Genomic DNA, 20,196 nt, shown 5'->3' on the forward strand with positions numbered 1-20,196 from the left:
AATTCCGATTAAATTGGAATCGGGTAATGTTGGGAGTAAGACTGCAATTTATTGGCAGAACACTTAAATGATGCAACAGATCTGCTAAATATACTACCTACACTACACTTACCCATCCTCTCCTGGAGTATTTCTGTGTGGTGTGGGATCCTCACCAGATAGTATAGACAGAGGACATTGAAAAAGTTCAAAGCAGGGCAGCTCATTTTGTATTATCATGCCATAGGGGAGAGAGTGCTACAAATACGATACACAAATTGGGGCTGCAATAATGAAAACAAGAGCATTTTTTGTTGCTGCAGGATCTTTTCATGAAATACCAATCACCAACTTTTTCCTACAAATATGAACATATTTTGTTGATGCCCACCTAGATGTGGGAAAAATGATCATTGTATTAAAATAAGAGAGGTCACATGTTCATTTTTCCTGTGCACTGTTTGAGAGTGAAATGGAAGAGAAATAGTTTCGAGGTGATTCTTTGAACCCTCTGCCAGGCACTTATTTGTGAATTGTAGAGTAGTCATGTAGGTGTAGATGCTAAACTTGTAGTTGTCACTGAATTGCATCAAGGGCGTGGGTAGAAGTCCTGTGTGCCATTTGCCTGTGGATCATGCAAATTTTGTTCTGTGTGTTTTCATATGTTTAACTGTTTGCGTATTGTATTTTTTGAAGTTCATATTTGGGATCAGCCCAGCTTTTACCTTGACAAGTGTGGGAAAACCACCTAAAAACACACTCAGGCTGACTGGTGTACTAGATCTTTGATAGTTTGCCACAGGGATTTGATTTGTGTTGCAGACCTCCCTAGCTCACAAGTGAGTGTGCTGCATGCTAAAATGAACAAGCAAGTGAAAAGCTGAAAACTTAATTCTTTAACTAAATTGGGACCCAGTTTGACATTCGTTTTAAATTACACAACAGAAACAAATACAGAAAAAAAATTGTTTATACTTGGGTCTATTCTTGTATATCATTCCCTCTTTGCACAAGTTTTGAAAAACTGAAGCACAGGTAGGGCATCAACCTATTGTGTGTGCCCACGGTTTCATCATAATTTCTGTGTAGTAATGTGATGTTTGATGATACTTTGGGAAAAAAATGGTGTACTGGTTGATGGTATTAAGTGGTTGGCTAACTATGTTCTTTGATATTTTTCACAAGAACAGTCGCATAACTACAGTGTTTCACAATTCAGTAGTTTTGACAACATAGCAAGAAAGAATACCACCAGGTGGTGGAAACTGATTACGTCACTGTGAATGGTCACGTAACTGTGTTGTAAAAAAATTTTTAGAATAAATGAGCAATATAAACAGCTTTTCAAGAGTTGTTTTGAGGTCTGTGGGTGGAAGTTAAATACTTTGTTTTACATTTGTGACAAATTGAAACTACATCAGTACTCAAACCTGTGTTCCATAGACCAGTTAGCTGCTACGAATGTCTGGTGCCCTGAAGCTGACAGCTGTTTGTCATTTGTATTACAGGCTGTAGGCCCAGTGCTGAGAATTCCCAACATCCAGGTCCAGGACCGAGGCATCTACATCTGCACAGCCGAGAGTCCGTCTGGAACGTCGCAGGCCTCTGCTGTGCTTGAAGTTGAACGTGAGTATCTGTACTGTGTACTCGTTTCTTAGATAACTGAAAAATTGTGGAATCTTACACGGTATATTGTGATAGGACCACACTCTCACCGCGTGTTTTTGAATGAGAATAATACGACTAGTTCCAGCACAATTTCAGCAAGACTTATTTTTTAGTAGCTGCTGAAAGATTACACACTGCAGATCTCGTTTGTGTAGGGGGTTCTCGAAATTTTGTCTGCAAAATAATCATTCCAACAAGCATGGCCTGGGTTTTCTTTCTGTTTGAAATAAACACCACCAGATCTGAAATACTTTCAGATAAAATTATATTTATTCATACTTTTTGTTAGTAACTACACCATTTTCACTATGAACACTGATACTCTAAATCCATTACACTGCACTTGTCACATAAACACGTCCATCTCCCTCCAATACTGACAAAGAAGAGGCGGGCAAGCCAATGTGTGCCCGGAAGTTGCAGACATTCCTACATTCTAGATTCTTTGGTCTACTGACCTTAATAAACTCCAAAGATACATATAAATATATATATGCATTTAACATCTTAAACAAGTCCATTATTTATCATAAAAGAAAATATTCATAATTAAATAAATTAAACACATTTTCTGACAACATAATGAAATTACCTTAACTCTTTACTGTGGGCATCGTAATTTTCGCACGAGATAAACTTTATCTCCGACCGTTAATTACATTACAACTGTCAATCAGTAATGATGTGAAGTTGCTAAATCGCCAAAGAGAATCACGCTTTTCATTGTTGATAAAACTGGAAAGGATTGCATAGCATGATATCATTGGGATACGCTTCAAAATAGAATTTCATGACCGTCACACATTGCTGGTTCAATGTTCCTGCAATTGTGTATATCAAAACATTGCATTTGATTAGTAGATTAGAAATTCAGGGCGTAGATTTTTCTGGAAAACCTGAAATTCTCAGGTTATTACGCGGTACCTGGAAAAATCAGGGAATTTTTAGAGAATTTCATAAAATCTCTGGGAACTCTTGTGTTTTTAACCTTTCTCTGTAATTTAATTTTACTGAGTTCTACAAGTCACGGATTTTAAAATACTTAATTCAAAGTGTGTTAATTGTATGGATATTATTCCATGAGAATTGTCCATGTTTAAAAACTGCAAACCGTGGTGAACTGCTTATTGTCTAGTGTGTGCCAGCCATGAGGAAAGAAAAGTTGTTATTGAGATGTTATATATACACACACACACACACACACACACACACACACACACACAGAAAGAGAGAGGGGGGGATCTATCTGCAATTCTTGTCTAAGATATGCTCATGAAAGAAAAGTCTTTGATATATATATATATATATATATATATATATATATATATATATATATATATATTAAAAAAACAAAGATGAGGTGACTTACCGAACAAAAGCGCTGGCAGGTCGATAGACACACATACAGACACAAACATACACACAAAATTCAAGCTTTCGCAACAAACTGTTGCCTCATCAGGAAAGAGGGAAGGAGAGGGGAAGACGAAAGGAAGTGGGTTTTAAGGGAGAGGGTAAGGAGTCATTCCAATCCCGGGAGCGGAAAGACTTACCTACTGGCAAAAACAGAAAGAGGAAAATAAGAAGACAGAAAAGATTTCGAAATGCAACAGTGACAATAACAAACGTAATTGTTGGATTCAAATTAATGATATCAATATAATGGAAGGAAACATTCCACGTGGGAAAAATTATATATAAAAACAAAGATGAGGTGACTTACCGAACAAAAGCGCTGTCTATCGACCTGCCAGCGCTTTTGTTTGGTAAGTCACCTCATCTTTGTTTTTATATATAATTTTTCCCACGTGGAATGTTTCCTTCCATTATATATATATATATATATATATATATATATATATATATATATATATATATATATATATATATATATATATATATATGGTTGTAATAGAGGGAAACATTCCACGTAGGAAATATGTATCTAAAAACAAAGATGATGTGACTTACCAAATGAAAGTGCTGGCAGGTCGACAGACACACAAACAAACACAAACATACACACAAAATTCAAGCTTTCACAACAAACTGTTGCCTCATCAGGAAAGAGGGAAGGAGAGGGAAAGACGAAAGGAAGTGGGTTTAAAGGGAGAGGGTAAGGAGTCATTCCAATCCCGGGAGCGGAAAGACTTACCTTAGGGGGAAAAAAGGACGGGTATACACTCGCACACGCACACATATCCATCCACACATATACAGACACAAGCAGACATATTTAAAGACAAAGAGTTTGGGCAGAGAAGTCAGTCGATGCAGAAGTGCAGAGGCACAGATGTTGTTGAATGACAGGTGAGGTATGAGTGGCGGCAACTTGAAATTAGCGGAGATTGAGGCCTGGTGGATAACGGGAAGAGAGGATATATTGAAGAGCAAGTTCCCATCTCCGGAGTTCGGATAGGTGGGAAGTATCCAGTATTGTGTGTCTGTCGACCTGCCAGCACTTTCATTTGGTAAGTCACATCTTCTTTATTTTTAGATATATATATATATAAAGCATTCATAAAGGTGGAATTCTCAGGGATCATGTCTTTAGAAACAAAATTTAGGAATTTTTTGTGCTCAATTTTTTCAGCAGTCTGCTTTCTTTCTTTCTTTCTTTATTTATTTACCTTGCAAGAAAACAAAGCAATTACTGCAGCACCATCAGCATTACCTTGATCATCCAACATTTCATACCAGACTAAATATTGGTCAAAATTATTGCAATTTTGTGGAGCAGTCTGGGGCTAACATCAATAATGTAGCACAGTTTCTTGTACAGTAATAATAGGGTCACTAGGGCTCTGCCCAGGACTACAATATAGGTTTAACAGATTGCCCTCACCGCTCACCTCTACGCAGGTCGCGAATCGCCGCGGGTCAGTCTGTTCCCGACAGAGCAGCAGACGGTCATCACAGGAGGAAGCACTCTGCTGCAGTGTCGTGTCGAGGCCGGCATTCCGGCGCCCACCGTCACCTGGTCACGCGTCGACGGCAGGCCGCTGCCGTCCACTGTCGAGGAGCTGCCCGGAGGAGTCCTCAGGTGAGTAGGTCTGCTTTGTGAAACTCAAACACTTAACAAAATAATGACACAGACTATTTACATAGTAGTGGAGAAAAGTAAAAGCCAACTTAAGGGAAAAACAATTTAGGATCAAAAGAAACTAGCAGTACTGACCATAATATTAATTGTGGAGATAGGATGAAGAAAAGCAAAACTGCATTTATAGCATTTGTATGTAGTGGTAAGATAAAAAATGTCCAGTACAAGTGGGTTCTAAAATTCATACATTATGGCTATGAGCAGTTATTCATCTTCACTAATGTAATATACATCCCTTCTACTGCAATGTTTGCTGTTATGAACACCGTATGAAATGCAATAAACAAATGGGAACACATTATTCTGTTACTGTACCAAATATTTTGTCCTGAACTTGATTTTGATCTTAGGGAACAGGAAGAAGTCGTATGGAGCCAAGTCTGGTGAGTGTGGTGGGTGGGGAACAACTGTAATCTTGTTTTTAGTCAAAAATTCCAGATTAATGCAGCAATATTATGAGAAGGAAAGTTGCTACTCACCATATAGCGGAGATGCTGAGTCGCAGATAGGCGCAACAAAGAGACTCTCACAATTACAGCTTTGGGCCATTAAGACCTTTGTCAACAATAGACACACATGAAACTGAAACCTCATTCTGGGAATAGACACACACACACACAACTTGCATCTCAGGCAACTGAAACCACACTGCGAGCAGCAGCACCAGTGCCCTGATTAATGTAGGCTGTATGTGATCGTGCATTGTCACAGTGGGGAACCCAGTCATTTTTATGCCACTTATATGGACATATTCTCGTCATACCCTCCCTCAAACGTCTCAGAACATTGCAGTGTAACTCTTTATTAATCATCTGAGCAGTAGGAACTTAACTCTTTATGAGCAATTCAGTTAAAATAGTAAAAAAATCAATAACTCTGTCGCTGCCCGAGCTTTTTTGGGTGGAGGTGAAGTACTCCTCCATCGTGATGATCGATGCTTAGGTTCATAGTCAAAATAATTGGCAACTAATGCTGTACAATCGCAATGTTCAATTGACTCTTTAGAACATGTTACGCACTTCGGGATTACACCCATCTTCAGACATCACAAACTTAACTCCTTCCTAACCGACCACGTGTACAGCCTTGACAGCTCAAAGAAAGTGTCGAATAACATATGACTATAACTGCCACACAAGCAGGGGGAGCAGTGCCTGGCAGACTCATGTGATGTTACTTCTGGTCATCTTGAACCAATACAGCACAAACTTTTCCCAAGTGCTTCTCATCTTCAATTCTTCCTGCACAATACATTCACATGTACCATAACTTATTCCAAGGTTTTATAGATTTCATGAATGATCTGCCTATGTTCTTGCAGAATCAGATTCTTTATTTTCCAAACATCCTAGGTGACGCCATTAGTCAATATTCACTGGTTTTTGAAATGCTTATATGAGTTGTAAGCCTGTGTCTTGACTATAGATGTCCATGAGAGGGTATGTTTACCTCCTGGAAACTTAGACTACAGAGTTTGTATTCATGTATTGAGTGGATAATCATAAATTCTCTTGGAAATAATAAGTTTTTCTTTGCCACCTATAAAATTTAGTTCTTTTGGCATGACACATCTCAAAACCCACCAACTCATATGAAAAATGGCGATTTTAGAATCTTGCCACTAAATCCCCCTATCCTTTCTCTAAAAAAAAAAAAAATTAAAGGATACTCGTGCGTCTCACATAGTGTGTTGTTGAAAGCTTGCTTCAAAAATTGGTGCTTTTCTGCAGCAGTTTTTCCAAGATTAAAACAAAACTTTATACGGGAACACAGTTCTTCAAGGTCTGTCTCCGCAACACTACAGGCGTGTAGAAACATGAAAGTGGAAATATGCTCACTAATAGCTGACTAAACCACAGCAGCAGCCATTCCCTACACTGATTCAAAACGAAGGAAAGGATTTCAGTGCACTGTTAATTATGTGGACACAACATTTGAATAATAGGAATATTTGGATACCATCCTCTTCATCTTTTGGCAATGTTGACTGGAATAAACACTTTGAAATTCTGAAGGCAGCAGGGATAAAATACAGTAGTGAAATGTTACTTACAGCTTGCACAGAAATGAGACCAGTTATAGGAGTCAAAAGGACATAAAAGCCAGGCAGTAGTTGAGAAGGGAGTGAGAAAGGGTTGTAGCATATCTCTAATGATATTCAGTCTAGGGAGGGAAACAGAGTTCAGGGAGAAGAAATTAAAATGTTAATGTTTGCAGAAGGTATTGTAATCCTACCAGAGGCAACAAAGGACTGAAGAGCAGTTGAATGGAATGTGTCATCTTCTTCACAGAGAGTACTTGAATGACTGTAGCATTTTTCACCGTGCCTAGGTTGTTATTTATGTATTCTTTCCTTCCCACAACCGGCTTCGTCTTATGAAGCCATTGTCTATCAATAATCTGTACGAGAAAGCACATTGTGTTACTGATATGAAATGAGAACACAGTGTTGTGAAAGTAAATTATGGAAAAATAGTTACCTTTAAATTTACCGTGTTGTAACACCTTTTAATAATTTTATTTTATATTATTTTACTACTCCCCTTCTTTACATACGCACTTAGATTGTTAGACACCCACACTTTTATTCTTTGGCTGATATGATATCTTTGCACATTTCCCACCTTACGTGCACAAACAAAATGACAAAACTTTCAAAACATCGAAAAGAGTTGCTATAGATTGAGGAGATGCTGCCAATTTAGACATTTGGCAAAGTACTATAACTATTTTTCTGCAATGTAGGAAAAGACAAATTGCTATTTACTGTAAAGAAGATACGTTAAGTTGCAGACTGGCACAATTAAAAGACAGTTATAGAGCTTTTGGTGACAACCTTTATCAGTAAAGCGAGACACACACCGTTCACACTAACACGTAAACGCACCTCAAACACACGCGACTGCCAACTCCTTCATCTTGGGCGAGAAAGCAAGTATCGTGTCAGATGTGAGCAGCAATCTGGGGAAGGAGGGGAAGGGAAAGTAGTGTACGGGTGGGGAGAGAGACGAACTCTGCATGGAAGAGTGTGCAGAGACTAGAATGCCATCAGGTGCAGTGGCAGGAGGTTGTGGGGCAGAGAAGTGGGGAAACAAGAAGCAAGAAAGTAGAGAAGTGGAGAAAGACCGGCAGATGCGTTGGCAGAGGGTTCCAAATAAACAGTGTGGGAGATGAGAATGGGAAGGAAATATCCTAACATCTCCATTGTTTGATTTTAACTATTTTTCTGCAATTTACCTTCACAACATTGCTTTCTCATTTTGTATCAGTAAAATACATACTGGTCTTGACACTAATTATCACTAGGCAGTGGTTTCATAAGCAGAAACCAGTTCTGGGAAGGAGGAGGACAAAATTAATACCACCCTAAGCAGGAAATAAAGGCCACATTTATTCAAGGAATGAATAATTTCTTTAAAAGAAGTTATAAAATGAAGATCAGCAAATTTAAAACAAGGGTAATGGGGTGTATTAGATTTAAATCGGGTGATGCTGAAGGAAGTAGATTGGCAACTTGACTGATTTCTGTACAAGTTGTAGATAACCTTTTGCTCCCTATTTTTATCTCTGCTACCTTCAGAATAGCAAAGAATGTATTCTAGTTAGCATTCTCAAAAGCTTTCTCTAAATCTACAAGTGTTATACAAATATGTTTACCGTTCTTCAGTCCATCTTGTACGATAAGTCTTACGGTCAGTATTTTGCACTGTGTTCCTACATTTCTCCAAAACCCAAACTGATCTTCTCTAAGGTCGCCTTCTACCAGTCTTTCTGCTGTTCTGTAAATAATTGTGTCAGTATTTTGCAACCCTGAATATTAAACTGGTGTTTCTGAAATATACACGTCTGTCAGCAGCTCCCTTCTTTGGAACTGGAATTATTACTTTCTTCTTGAAGCCTGAGAGTATATCATTAATCTCATTTATCGTGCACACAAGGTGGAATAGTTTCATCAGTCGGTTCTGTCAAACATTTTAATAATTTTGAAAGACTGTAATATGCTCTGGGGACCTTGTTTCATTTTAGGCCGTTCAGTCCTCTCTCTCTCATTCTCCTTGCAGTATTATATCTCCCATTTCATCTTCATCTCCCGTTTCCATAAAATTGTCTTCAAGTTCATTTGCTTTGTAGGTTTAGAAGTCCCCCCTCCCCCCCCTCTAATACCATGAAAGTTATTCATTGGTGCCGTAAACACGTGTCCTATCATCTTGTCCCTTCTCATCAGTGATCTCCAAGTGTTCCTTTCTTAATTAATTCTGCAAAGAACCTTTTCATTTTTTGTCTTGCCAGCACCCTTCTACTGGACCACATTTCAAACACTTTGTTTCTCTTGTTTTCCAGTCTTCGCACAGCCTATTATTGACTAACATACAGTGCTGTGCTCAAAATGTACACTCCCAGAAATTTCTTTCTCAAATTAAGGCTGATGTTGGATAGTAGTAAATTTCTTTTGGCCAGAAATTCCTTCTTTGCTCGTGCTAGACTGCTTTTTGTGCCTTCCTTGCTTTTTGTTCGGAGATACAACCTCTCACTTTCTGTGTTGTGGTGGGTTTTCAGGTTCACGGGAATGACGAAAGACGACGAGGGCACGTATCTGTGCGTCGCCCGTAACGAGGCGGGTGAAGCGCGCGTGACTGGCTCCATCTCGGTGCAGACTCCGCCGCAGATCACGCTGCTTCCATCACAGCAGGTGTCGGTGAACGCTGGCCAGAACATCCGACTCGAGTGTCGTGCCACTGGCGACCCTCTTCCCAACGTCTTCTGGCAGACGATACAGCGGTGAGTACGGCCGTTCGTTCTCACTGGCAGCCTGTGCCTGTCTCACCTTTTGGTGTGTTCTGTGAAATTTGCAATTAAATCCCATTCCAGCATCAGTTAAGGTCCTGACCGAGACATTGTAACTTTTCCCACTTTGGCTGCTTTTGGATGGATTGAAATATCCCTTTATTTTGAACCTCGTGTTAAATTAAAACTGCCACGGACGAGGACTGGAGTCCACATCCTTGCCTTTCACATCGGTGCTGTGATTGACAGAACTGTCGTGATACAGATTCAGATGAACTCGTTCGGCGAAGCTCGACATACACGATCGAGTAACGACTTCTTGTGCTCTCAGTGTCAGAAATTGTTTCAGTACACACATAATGACATAGTAGCAACAGTCACACAGCAGTAAAACAAGGTGTCCACATGAAACCTCCCCGATTTGCAAATACAAGTAAAAAGAACTTTGAGATGTAGATACTTGCAGTTTGTGGCATCATGTAAAATAACAAAATATTTTTGCATAAAATTAATACACTTGTACATGGGCTCCTTTCTTAACCTGTAAAATGTGAGGGTTGCAACTTAAATAGTGGCAACCTTTTATTCACAACCAATACAGAAGAGTTACATGTTTACACCTGTTACTGTCCTTCAAAGTAGTTGCCAGTGTTGTGTAGAACCCGTTGCCAGCTATGTGGGTGGCATAGTATACTGTTAGCAGAGCCTGTTCTGTTGATGGTGCGAATGGAGTGGGCTACTGCCTGTTGAATCTCTGGAACAGCTCTGAAGCAAATGCCACGAAGTAGTTCCTTCATCTTCGGAATCAAATCAAAGTAACAAGGACTTAAGTCCGGGGAGTATGGTGGATGGTACAGTACTTCCCAGTCCCATCGACCGAACAGAAAAATGGTTCAAATGGCTCTAAGCACTACGGGACTTAACATCTGAGGTAATCAGTCCCCTAGACTTAGAACTACGTAAACCTAACTTTCCCTAAGGACAGCACACACATCCAGGATTCGAACCTGCGACTGTAGCAGCTGCACGGTTCTGGACTGAAGTGCCTAGAACCGCTCGGCTACAGGGGCCGGCAACTGAACAGAGCAGCCACAGCTTACACTGTATGCGCCCACGCATTGTCGTGCAAAATCATGGATGGGTTGCGTAGAAAGTGTCGCCACTTCTTTTGCAAAGCTGGTTACAGGTGATGCTCCAGAAACGAACAGTAATACTGTGCATTTGATTCCGAAGATGAAGGAACTGCTTCGTGGCATTCGCTTGAGAACTGTTCCAGAGATTCAACAGGCAGTAGACCGCTCCATTTGCACCATCAACAGAACAGGCTCTGCTAACAGTATACTGTGCCTTCCACATCGCTGGCAAGGGTTCTACACAACACTGGTGACTTCTTTGAAGGACAGTAACAGGTGCAAATATATAACTCTTTTGTATCAGTTGTGAATAAATAGTTGCCACTATTTAAGTTCCTATCCTCGTATCTAGACAATACTCTTATTTCAACCCATGTCCACACAGGCATGTCTGCAGTGATTAATTCTGTAATTCTTCTTTGGCATCACTGAGGTCACAGATGGGAAGAAATCCAGAGGCGTTACGTCCAGAGATTGCAGTAGCCACTCAGTTGATCTGACACATTGTGTCTATTGCTGTGGGAATATTTGGTCCAGGAAGTAGTGAACGTGTAAACTCTGGTACGATGGGGCACCATACTGTTGGAATATCACATTTGGCTGAAAGGAAGAAGCTGAAAGACAGCAGATTGCTCAAGCACGTTCATATAAATGATTTCTGTCACTGTTTTCTCAGTGAGGAAAACTGGGCCAGTTATATTGTATTTGATCAGCGCACACTACACTTTCATCTTTTTATGTCAGTGACATGTTCCTGAGAACTGTGGAGATATTCCCAACCGCAGATGCAAATGTTATACTGATGAACCTTCCCACATTGTGAAAGGTTGCTTCATCAGAGAAAACAATATTTCCTAGATAGTTGGGTTTTGCCTGAACAGTAGCAAATCCGTGGCAAAGCTGCAAGTCATTTCGTTTCATTGCTCTCACAATTTGAACTTCGTAAGCATTTAAGCAATATTGTTTGTGCGACAACTCGTGCACTTTTGAGTGAGGGATGTTTAGCTCTGTCCATACTTAGCAAACTGACTTCAATGGGCTTCTTTGGAAGGCATGTCTGATTTGTGCCTTAAACTTCTTAATGTCTTGTGGTTCCATTTGGAATTCACATTGGAAATTTCTTCTGATAGCAATGATTGACTTTGTTTCCACATAACACACCACACATTGACTTTGTTTCCACATAACACACCACACATTGGGATCTCTCTTGGAGTGTAGTCATTTCTATTAAAAGGACTCATTTAGGGAAAAATCAACAAAAAACTTGTTGAGTTGCTTTACGTGATGCGACAAACTGCAAGTATCTATGTCCCATAGAAATAATTATTTAAATTTTTTAACAAAATTGTGTCAGGAAATCAGGGAAGGTTTCATGTGGACACCCTGTATATTGGAAAGCAACCATTGTGGATGTGGGCTGAAGAGATAAGGCAGTGTGTTGATAACTTTGTTTATGGATATATCCAGAAACACAGGATGAGGTTTTCGGCTCACCCACTTGATTGTTCACAGCTGCCGATAGAAGTGTCCGTCGCAGCATTTGTAGATTTAAGAGTAGATGAAAGCAAAGTTTCACAGAAAAACCTTCACAGAACTTTTCACACACTTGAAAACATTCAACAGATGGTCGGCAGATGATGGTTGAAGTGATCACTATAGCAAAAATCTACTGATACCAGTATTGCTGGCCCCTGTTTTGATAAGAACCGAGGTACAATCTTCCTACACGTCGCTCAGGGGCCTGAAGATGGCGTTGTAAAATGCTGAAACTCGTAGCCAAATAAAACAAGTTTGGAAACTAGATGGTTGAAAGGTGTTTAATTCATCCTGTATTGAACAGCCGAGTCCCACAACCATCTCTAAAAAGATTGACATACAGATACTTAATCTCAGTTATTTTACTCTCATGTTCTGTATGTGAGATATGTGCTGGTGACACAAGGACTGTATGTTTGATAAAATCCTTTTCGGCATTAGAGCATGTCTTTTTGAAACTAAAACTAAATATTCAAACTGTAATTCATACCATCTAGCCAGCATTTTGTCTTCAGGTCAACTAAAGTACTCAGTACTGTGGATGGCCCTCCCTGTCATACTGTGTTAACATAACTGTGGTGGAGTGTCGTTGGAAAATTCTAACTCGAGATGCCTGTAGAGATAATTGTTTGCCTGATCTACTCTGGCAGATGATGGGTAGACAACAGCAAGTTCGCAGCTTGTACTCTCTACGGGAGGGAGAGGGGGGGAGGTGTCTCTACTCCTGGATACAGGCTGCCAGTTTGCTGTCAATTCCAGTCAGCTGCCGGAGTAGGTCAGACAAATAGCTGCCTGCACAGCCATCCCTCCTCAGGCATCTTCATTTCGAACTTTCTTATGAAGCTCCACTATAGTTACAACTATACTCATGATTATCCACAGTAATTGGGAACTTAAAAATTGCGGATAATCGAAATCTGTGGATAACCTGGAATTAAAGCACACAGTAATGTATTAGGGCTGGTTGGAAACAAAAATTAATTACGATATCAGGTAAAATCACTATCTGACGTTTATGATAAATTCTACTTTAATCATTGCAGCACCTGTATATGTGAAAATTCGATACTTACAACACATACAGTACAATCCATTTTCACAATACCATACAGTACTTTGAAACAAAGTACAGTCCATCTCTTGCAGTGTTCGAACTACATACTGTTTACTACACTCGTGGTGTAATGGGAGATTATCACCCGCCCACGACCCCTTTCAGGTTAATGAAAAATTTTCAGCAGCAAAAGAAGTGGGAGAAATTGGCCGCCCACGGATAATCAGGAGTTTAGGCCGGTATTACACTATCAAATTTCTTTGTCCAATATCTTTGTCAAAGATATTTGATAGTGTAATAGGGATCTTTGACAAATGTCGTCCAATATTTGATCAAATCTAGGCCGAGGCCGTATATTTGATCAAAGAAATCGCTTGTCTTCTGTTCACTGCAATGCGATATGTTACCACGCGGAGCGCTAGCATCGCTGCAGCGTTCTGTCGTCTGTAGTGTTTTTATAACCATTGCCGGTAAATACAATTGATGTGTGCCGACAACTACAGAATTAATAGAGATGTCTGAAGCTTATGAGGCGCTTTACAACGTGAGGCACCCTGAATACAAAAATACATTAAGAAGATTGGAGACCTAACCTGACCTAACCTAACCTAACCTAACATAACATAACCCTCTCCTGTAGCAAGGAATCGGAGTGTTATAGTGAGCCTGTCTTCTGAAGATATAGCAGTTCTTAAGTGGAAATTGTGCTTTGTGATATGAGGATACACTTCATTGAGCACATACAGGAATGTATGCTCATCCATTCTTAAGTAATTGATGTACGACTTGACGTCTTCCACTGTAAGCTCACGTAACAAGTTTTGTTGAATGCTTTTATCGTGTCGTCGTAAAACCCACGGCTTCAGCCAGATTAGATTAGTTTTTCGTTCCATAGATCCGTGCTGAGGAGATCCTCATGGATGTGGAACATGTCGATTTTTTTTAAGCTGAAATAAAAATACTAATAGTATGAATAAATACAATACATCATTTGTTTCTATTAAAAATTTCGCCAATGGAGTGGAAGGAGTTGGCCAGTAGTAAGTCTTTCAGGCTCCTTTTAAACTGGTCTTTATTTCTAACTAATTTTTTTATGTTTCCTGTCAAATTATTGAAGATGAGTGTTCCTGAGTAGTGGACCCCTTTTTGAACTAAAGTAAGTGTTTTTAAGTCCGTGTGCAGATCATTTTTGTTCCTGGTATTGTATGTATGAACTGAGTTGTTTGTTGGAAAAAGAGATATATTATTTACGACAAATTTTATTAAGAAGTAAATATACTGAGAGGCAGTAGTTAACCTGCGAGCCGGAAGATAGTGAGACTCTTGTCATTTGGGCCTACGAGAGTTATAGTTTTTTTTTGTTTGTTTCTCATGCCTAGATAACTGTACAAACATATCGTTGCATGTATTGTAATAATCATTACATATAATGATCCACATGCAACAATATCTCTACGGAAGTATCTAGGCATGAAATACAAAACAAAAAAAGCTAACCTGCAAATCTCGTACGTCCAAACGACAGTCTCACTGTACTTCTGGCCCGCCAACAGTTTCATTTTCTTTCTTATTTTCCCCCAGTACCAATGCAAGAATCTGAAGTACCCAGTTCTTTGAAGAGGTTTCTGCAGGAGGTCCGTGAATTTACTCCACAAATAATACGTATTACACGCTTTTGGACCTTGAAAACTTTTGTTTGACTTCAAGATTTACCCCAAAATATTATCCCATATGACATTATGGAATGAAAGTATGCAAGCTTTTTCATTTTTATGTTGCCTATGTCTGCTAACACTCGAATTGCAAATACAGATTTGTTAAGGCGTTTCTGCAGTTCTGTGGTGTGCTCCTCCCAACTGAATTTATTATCAAGTTGTAATCCCAGGACTTTTAAGACTGTCAACCTCGTATGTATGGTTCCATTTTTTCCCCCCACTTCTTTTCCGCATGTGCACACAATGCAATTGGAGTACGTAGAACTGCTGCGGTTAATAACAAGTTGTTGTCAGCCATCTTGAACTTTGAAGAAAAATTTGATGACAGTGTAATACCCCTTGTAGCGCTACGTCAAAGATCTTTGTCAAATATATTGGACGGAATATTGGATCACATCTTTGATCAAATCTTTGACAAAGAAATTTGATAGTGTAATACCGGCCTTACCATATTACCAAAATAGGATCGTACACAGGGTGAACCTAAACTCTGTCGACATAATTCCTGAGATTGTTTGGGGATATGTTCCGAGTATTTTGGTGTAAGGGACCCAGGGTTTCCAGCGGCTTACCACAAAGTAATAGTAATGAGTTATTAAACTGAAAATACCATCAGGGCCATGAAAAACCCTGCAATATGCAATCACCAAAATGTTCAGAGTAAAACAGAGATTAGTGAAACAACCTTCAGACAGACGTAAAAAAAAGTGTGATATATTTGCCTTCACTGCGGGAACAGGAACAGAGTCTTCGTGCTGGTCTTTCACTGCATTCACTGTCGGCAGCTCGTCGTTTGACGGTTAGCGTTGCTGCCTCTAGGTCAGGGGGCCCGCGCTTCTATTCCCGACTGTGTCAGGTACTGGGTGTTTGTTTTGTGCTACTCACTTGATCTCATCTTCATCGGACACGTGAAGTGCCAGAGTGGCCTGAAATTGAAAGACTTGCACCTGGCTGCCTTAACAAGCCCAGATGGGATTTCCCGGCCGACAATAATGCACGATCATTTCCATTTTCACTGCATTCGGTGAATCCATACACGAGGTGCATATCGGACAACTCGTCACCACTTATCTGTGCTGCTGTTAACACACAACTAAAGCTGCCACAAAAGCAAACCCGAGATAGCATTGAGCAGTAGTGAATGCAGTATGGTGGTGAAGAGTAAAGTGGATATTACTGTTGCTTGCACCGCGTACCATGAGTAAATGGAACAAGTTTCTTTCCAAAAAAGACACACAGTGCATACTGTCGGTATCAGAACCGTTACGTAGATGAATAAAAACCCTAGGTCACATCATTTGAAGCTAAAAACAACTATTAAAACTGTTGTTTTGACCAACACTGAAGCAGCCCTTCCCAGAACAACTATACTACTGGTTACGGGGCATGCTCTTCGCTACGCACTGCGTGAACCTAAAATCCATTGACAAAATTTTGGAGGTTACTGAGGAATATTTTGGTGTAAGAGACCCATGGCTTCTCACACAGTAATTCATTTGATTCCTGACTGCCACTTATCTTCACATCCACAGACTGAAGCTAGCTGTGCACCTAGAATTAATTTTTGTTTCACTGACAGTACACTAAAAAGGCAGGAGAAATTTGATTTTGTATAAAACAAATGATTTGTATGCAGAGATACACTAGAACCTAATTAATATTTATCATCTTCTTTACACCTTTTAGGCATATTTTTGCTGATATAATAGAGTGCATATGTTTTTCAAAAACAGTCCATTTGCCGTGGAGTCGGTGGCACGACCGTCAGTGGCCATCCTGGAAATCAACGGCGCGAGCCGCGCGGACGAGGGCTCCTACAGCTGTCTGGCGCAGAATGCGGCCGGATCCGCCGAGGAACGCCTCTATCTCACTGTTGTCGATGCCGGTGAGTTTCCCTTCTGGTTACAACTTAGCTTCCTACGGAAGCAGATGTACGTCTGTTTTATAGAAATTAACGGAAATGTAGCACTTGACCATGAAGAAACACATTTGCCAGCTCGTTAAGGAAATAAGTTCAGCATACTCTCTCTTCCTGCGGTTGCAAGCCTAAGGAAACCAAAAAAATCAGTAAATTAGTATATTTAGATTATTTATATTTTTGTTGTGTCTTCTACAATAATATTTCAGGACAACTCGACACTGTAGCGGTTCCGCCTGCCCCATTTTGTGTCCTCAGTGTCGACGTACTGCATTGCTACACTGGCTGAAAAATGGGTTGTGGATCCCGACACTGACTACTGTAAATAATGTAGCTGACAGGTGCACAGTTGCGTTTCACAGTACTTAAACTTCATTTTTCACAACCCCCTAATAATACACATTTATATGGCCAGTGCACTATTGTTTAACTTTTGATGAGCCTCATTAATAGGTTGCAGTCAAACCTCCACATACTGCTACAATAGTTTACTACTGAATATCTGCGAGTGGCCGGCCGGTCTGGCCGAGCAGTTCTAGGCGCTTCAGTTTGGAACTGCGCGACTGCTATGGTCGCAGGCTCAAATCCTGCTGTGGGCGTTGATGTGTGTGATGTCCTTAGGTTAGTTAGGTTTAAGTTCTAGGGGACCGATGACCTCAGATCGTAAGTCCCGTAGTGCTCAGTACCATTTGAATCATCTGCGAGCAGTAAAAACTTAACCAGAAAGTTCACAGTTCTTAAAGAATAGAAAGGTACGCATGGAACAGACACTGTCATTGTTTTTACAGATGGCCTAATTGTTTAACACTTATTCCAAAGTTAAGTTGCCACATTGTTGTTGTTCTCACCAACACAGGTTTCTTTTCTGAAACTTGGCCGTGGACCGACTGTCTTGTGATCAAAAATCGGGCCCTTATATATCATCACAATAATAGGTGCTGAAACTACACATTGTTCTAAGTTTAATTTGCAGAAATTACAATTAAAACTTAACTCAGTAAATTAGCTGAATACATCCCTGTTTAGCCATTTTGCACTTCCTTTCAATCTCATTTTTGAAATGTTTGTATTCCTTTTTCCTGCTTCATTTACTACATTTTTATATTTTCTCCTTCCATCAATTAAATTGAATATCTCTTCTGTTACCCAAGGATTTCTTCTAGCCCTCGTCTTTCTACCTACTTGACCATCTGCTGCCGTAACTATTTCATCTCTCAAAGCTACGCGTGCTTCTTCTACTGTATTTTTTCCCCCATTCTTGTCAATCATCCCCTAATGCTCTCTCTGAAACTCTCTAAAGCCTCTGGTTCTTTCAGTTTATCCAGATCCCATCTCCTTAAATTCCCTCCTTTTTTTCAGTTTCTTCAGTGTTAATTTACAGTTCATAATCAATAGATTGTGCTCAGCATCCAAATCTGCCCCTGGAAATGTCTTACAATTTAAAACCTGGTTTCTAAAAGAATGTTATGCTACTGATTTATGGAACACACAAATAATTATACAAATTAAAAGAGGAGGGGGGAGAAAGGGAAGGATTTATTCCTATCTGCTGCATCAGGACTTCGTGTGACATCAATGGCAACAAGTGAAAATGTATGCCGGACCAGGATTCGAACCTGGGATTTCCTGCATACTAGGCAGTTGCATTAACCACTGCACCATCCAGAAATAGTGTCCATCGCAACCGTGCGGACTATCTCGGCCGTCCCACATTCCCACCTAGAGCCACCTATCTGCAGTCGGCATCCGCGCACGGGCGACACGACCGTGGACACCGGATAGGTAGCACTAGGTGGGAATGTAAGTCAGCTGAGAGGAAAGCCGTGATAGTTTTCACAGTTGAACGTTACGTCCGAGTGGGACAGTGCTTAAAGCAACTGCTTAGTAAGCAGGAGATCCTGGTCCGGCATGGTCTGGCATACATTTTCACTCGTTGCTGCCTATGCCACACAAAGTCCTGATGCAGCTGATACCAGTAATCTCTTTCCTTTCTCCCCCTCCTCCTCCAGTTGCCTAATATGTTTCATAGCTGTGGATTCTGCACACTTTTTTCCCCCCCAGGCACATCTGAAAGAAAAGACACCACACACACCACACATTCGTAAAAAACACTAATAACTTCATATAATAGAGGGAAACATTCCACGTGGGAAAAATTTATCAAAAAACAAAGATGATGTGACTTACCAAACAAAAGCGCTGGCAGGTCGAAAGACACACAAACGTACCCACAAAATTCAAGCTTTCGCAACAAACTGTTGCCTCGTCAGGAAAGAGGGAAGGAGAGGGAAAGACGAAAGGATGTGGGTTTTAAGGGAGAGGGTAAGGAGTCATTCCAATCCCGGGAGCGGAAAGACTTACCTTAGGGGGAAAAAAGGAGGAAAAAGGACGGGTATACACTCGCGCACACACACACACACACATATCCATCCACCTAGGATGCTCTGAACAGCCGGTGTGGATGTGGGAGAGGAAAGATTAAGGACTTTTATTAAGGATAGGAGTTGACGGGTGTGTTCATTGGCTAAGTTGATGTGTAGGTGAAGGATTAGGTGGGTGAGGGCAATGGATTGTTCAGTTTGGAACTGGTATAGGGACTGTTGGAAAGAAGGGTTGCAGCCAGAGATGGGAACTTTAAGTGTGAGGCCTTTGGGGGTAATGCCAAATGTCAGACAAGCCTGAGAAAATAGAATATGGGAGCGTAATCTGGCTAGGGCGAAGGCATGTTTGCGGAGGGAATGTAAATAAAACTTAATGGGGTCGTTGTGGGGGTGTTGTGAGGGTGACATGGTATTGGAAGGTGGAAAGTGTAACATGAGGCTGAAATGAAAACGAAAATAAAAATATATGAGGAGAGATAAAGGTGAACTGGAAAGTAACTGGAGATCTGGTGTGAAAAAGGCGAAAAGGTGTTGGTTACAGCTGGGCTATGTTGGACTTGGGTTGGTAGACAACGATGTGCACAAAGGTTAGGTGGTTGTGTTGCCGCCAAAACACGCTAGAGGACGGAGAAATTCGGGAAAATTTCGAAAAAACTGAGTGTAATGTATTAAAAGGAGTGGTTTTGTGGTGGCAGATTATGAAAATGAGGCTAACAATTGTCTGACGGAGAAATAATGACGTTAAAACCTGTGGGAAGCGGCTGAAAATTATCAGTGATGTGGGAAAAACGGAAATGGAAATAAAGCGAAAGTTATTAGAAATAGCCGAAATGGTTGTTTAAAAGGTGAAAGGAACTGTTTGTGAACTAGAAACGGTGGATTTTATAGCAGCGGTAGTGTTGAAAGCGGCAAAAAACAATT

At 40.4% G+C, this 20,196-nt stretch overlaps 1 protein-coding gene across 1 annotated transcript in view; it reads left to right on the forward strand.

Annotated features, from left to right (window-relative positions):
- The window catches only part of LOC124553582 (basement membrane-specific heparan sulfate proteoglycan core protein), a 799,417-nt gene that overhangs the window by 675,008 nt on the left and 104,213 nt on the right, over window positions 1-20,196 (forward strand). The window contains exons 56-59 of the mRNA XM_047127431.1: window positions 1,488-1,605; window positions 4,510-4,690; window positions 9,308-9,529; window positions 16,710-16,861. Coding sequence (XP_046983387.1) covers window positions 1,488-1,605; window positions 4,510-4,690; window positions 9,308-9,529; window positions 16,710-16,861 — 673 coding nt within the window. The remainder of the gene's footprint in view (window positions 1-1,487; window positions 1,606-4,509; window positions 4,691-9,307; window positions 9,530-16,709; window positions 16,862-20,196) is intronic.

This window comes from Schistocerca americana, chromosome 11 (genome assembly GCF_021461395.2).
Source record: "Schistocerca americana isolate TAMUIC-IGC-003095 chromosome 11, iqSchAmer2.1, whole genome shotgun sequence".
NCBI classification, from domain to species: Eukaryota; Metazoa; Arthropoda; class Insecta; order Orthoptera; family Acrididae; genus Schistocerca; species Schistocerca americana.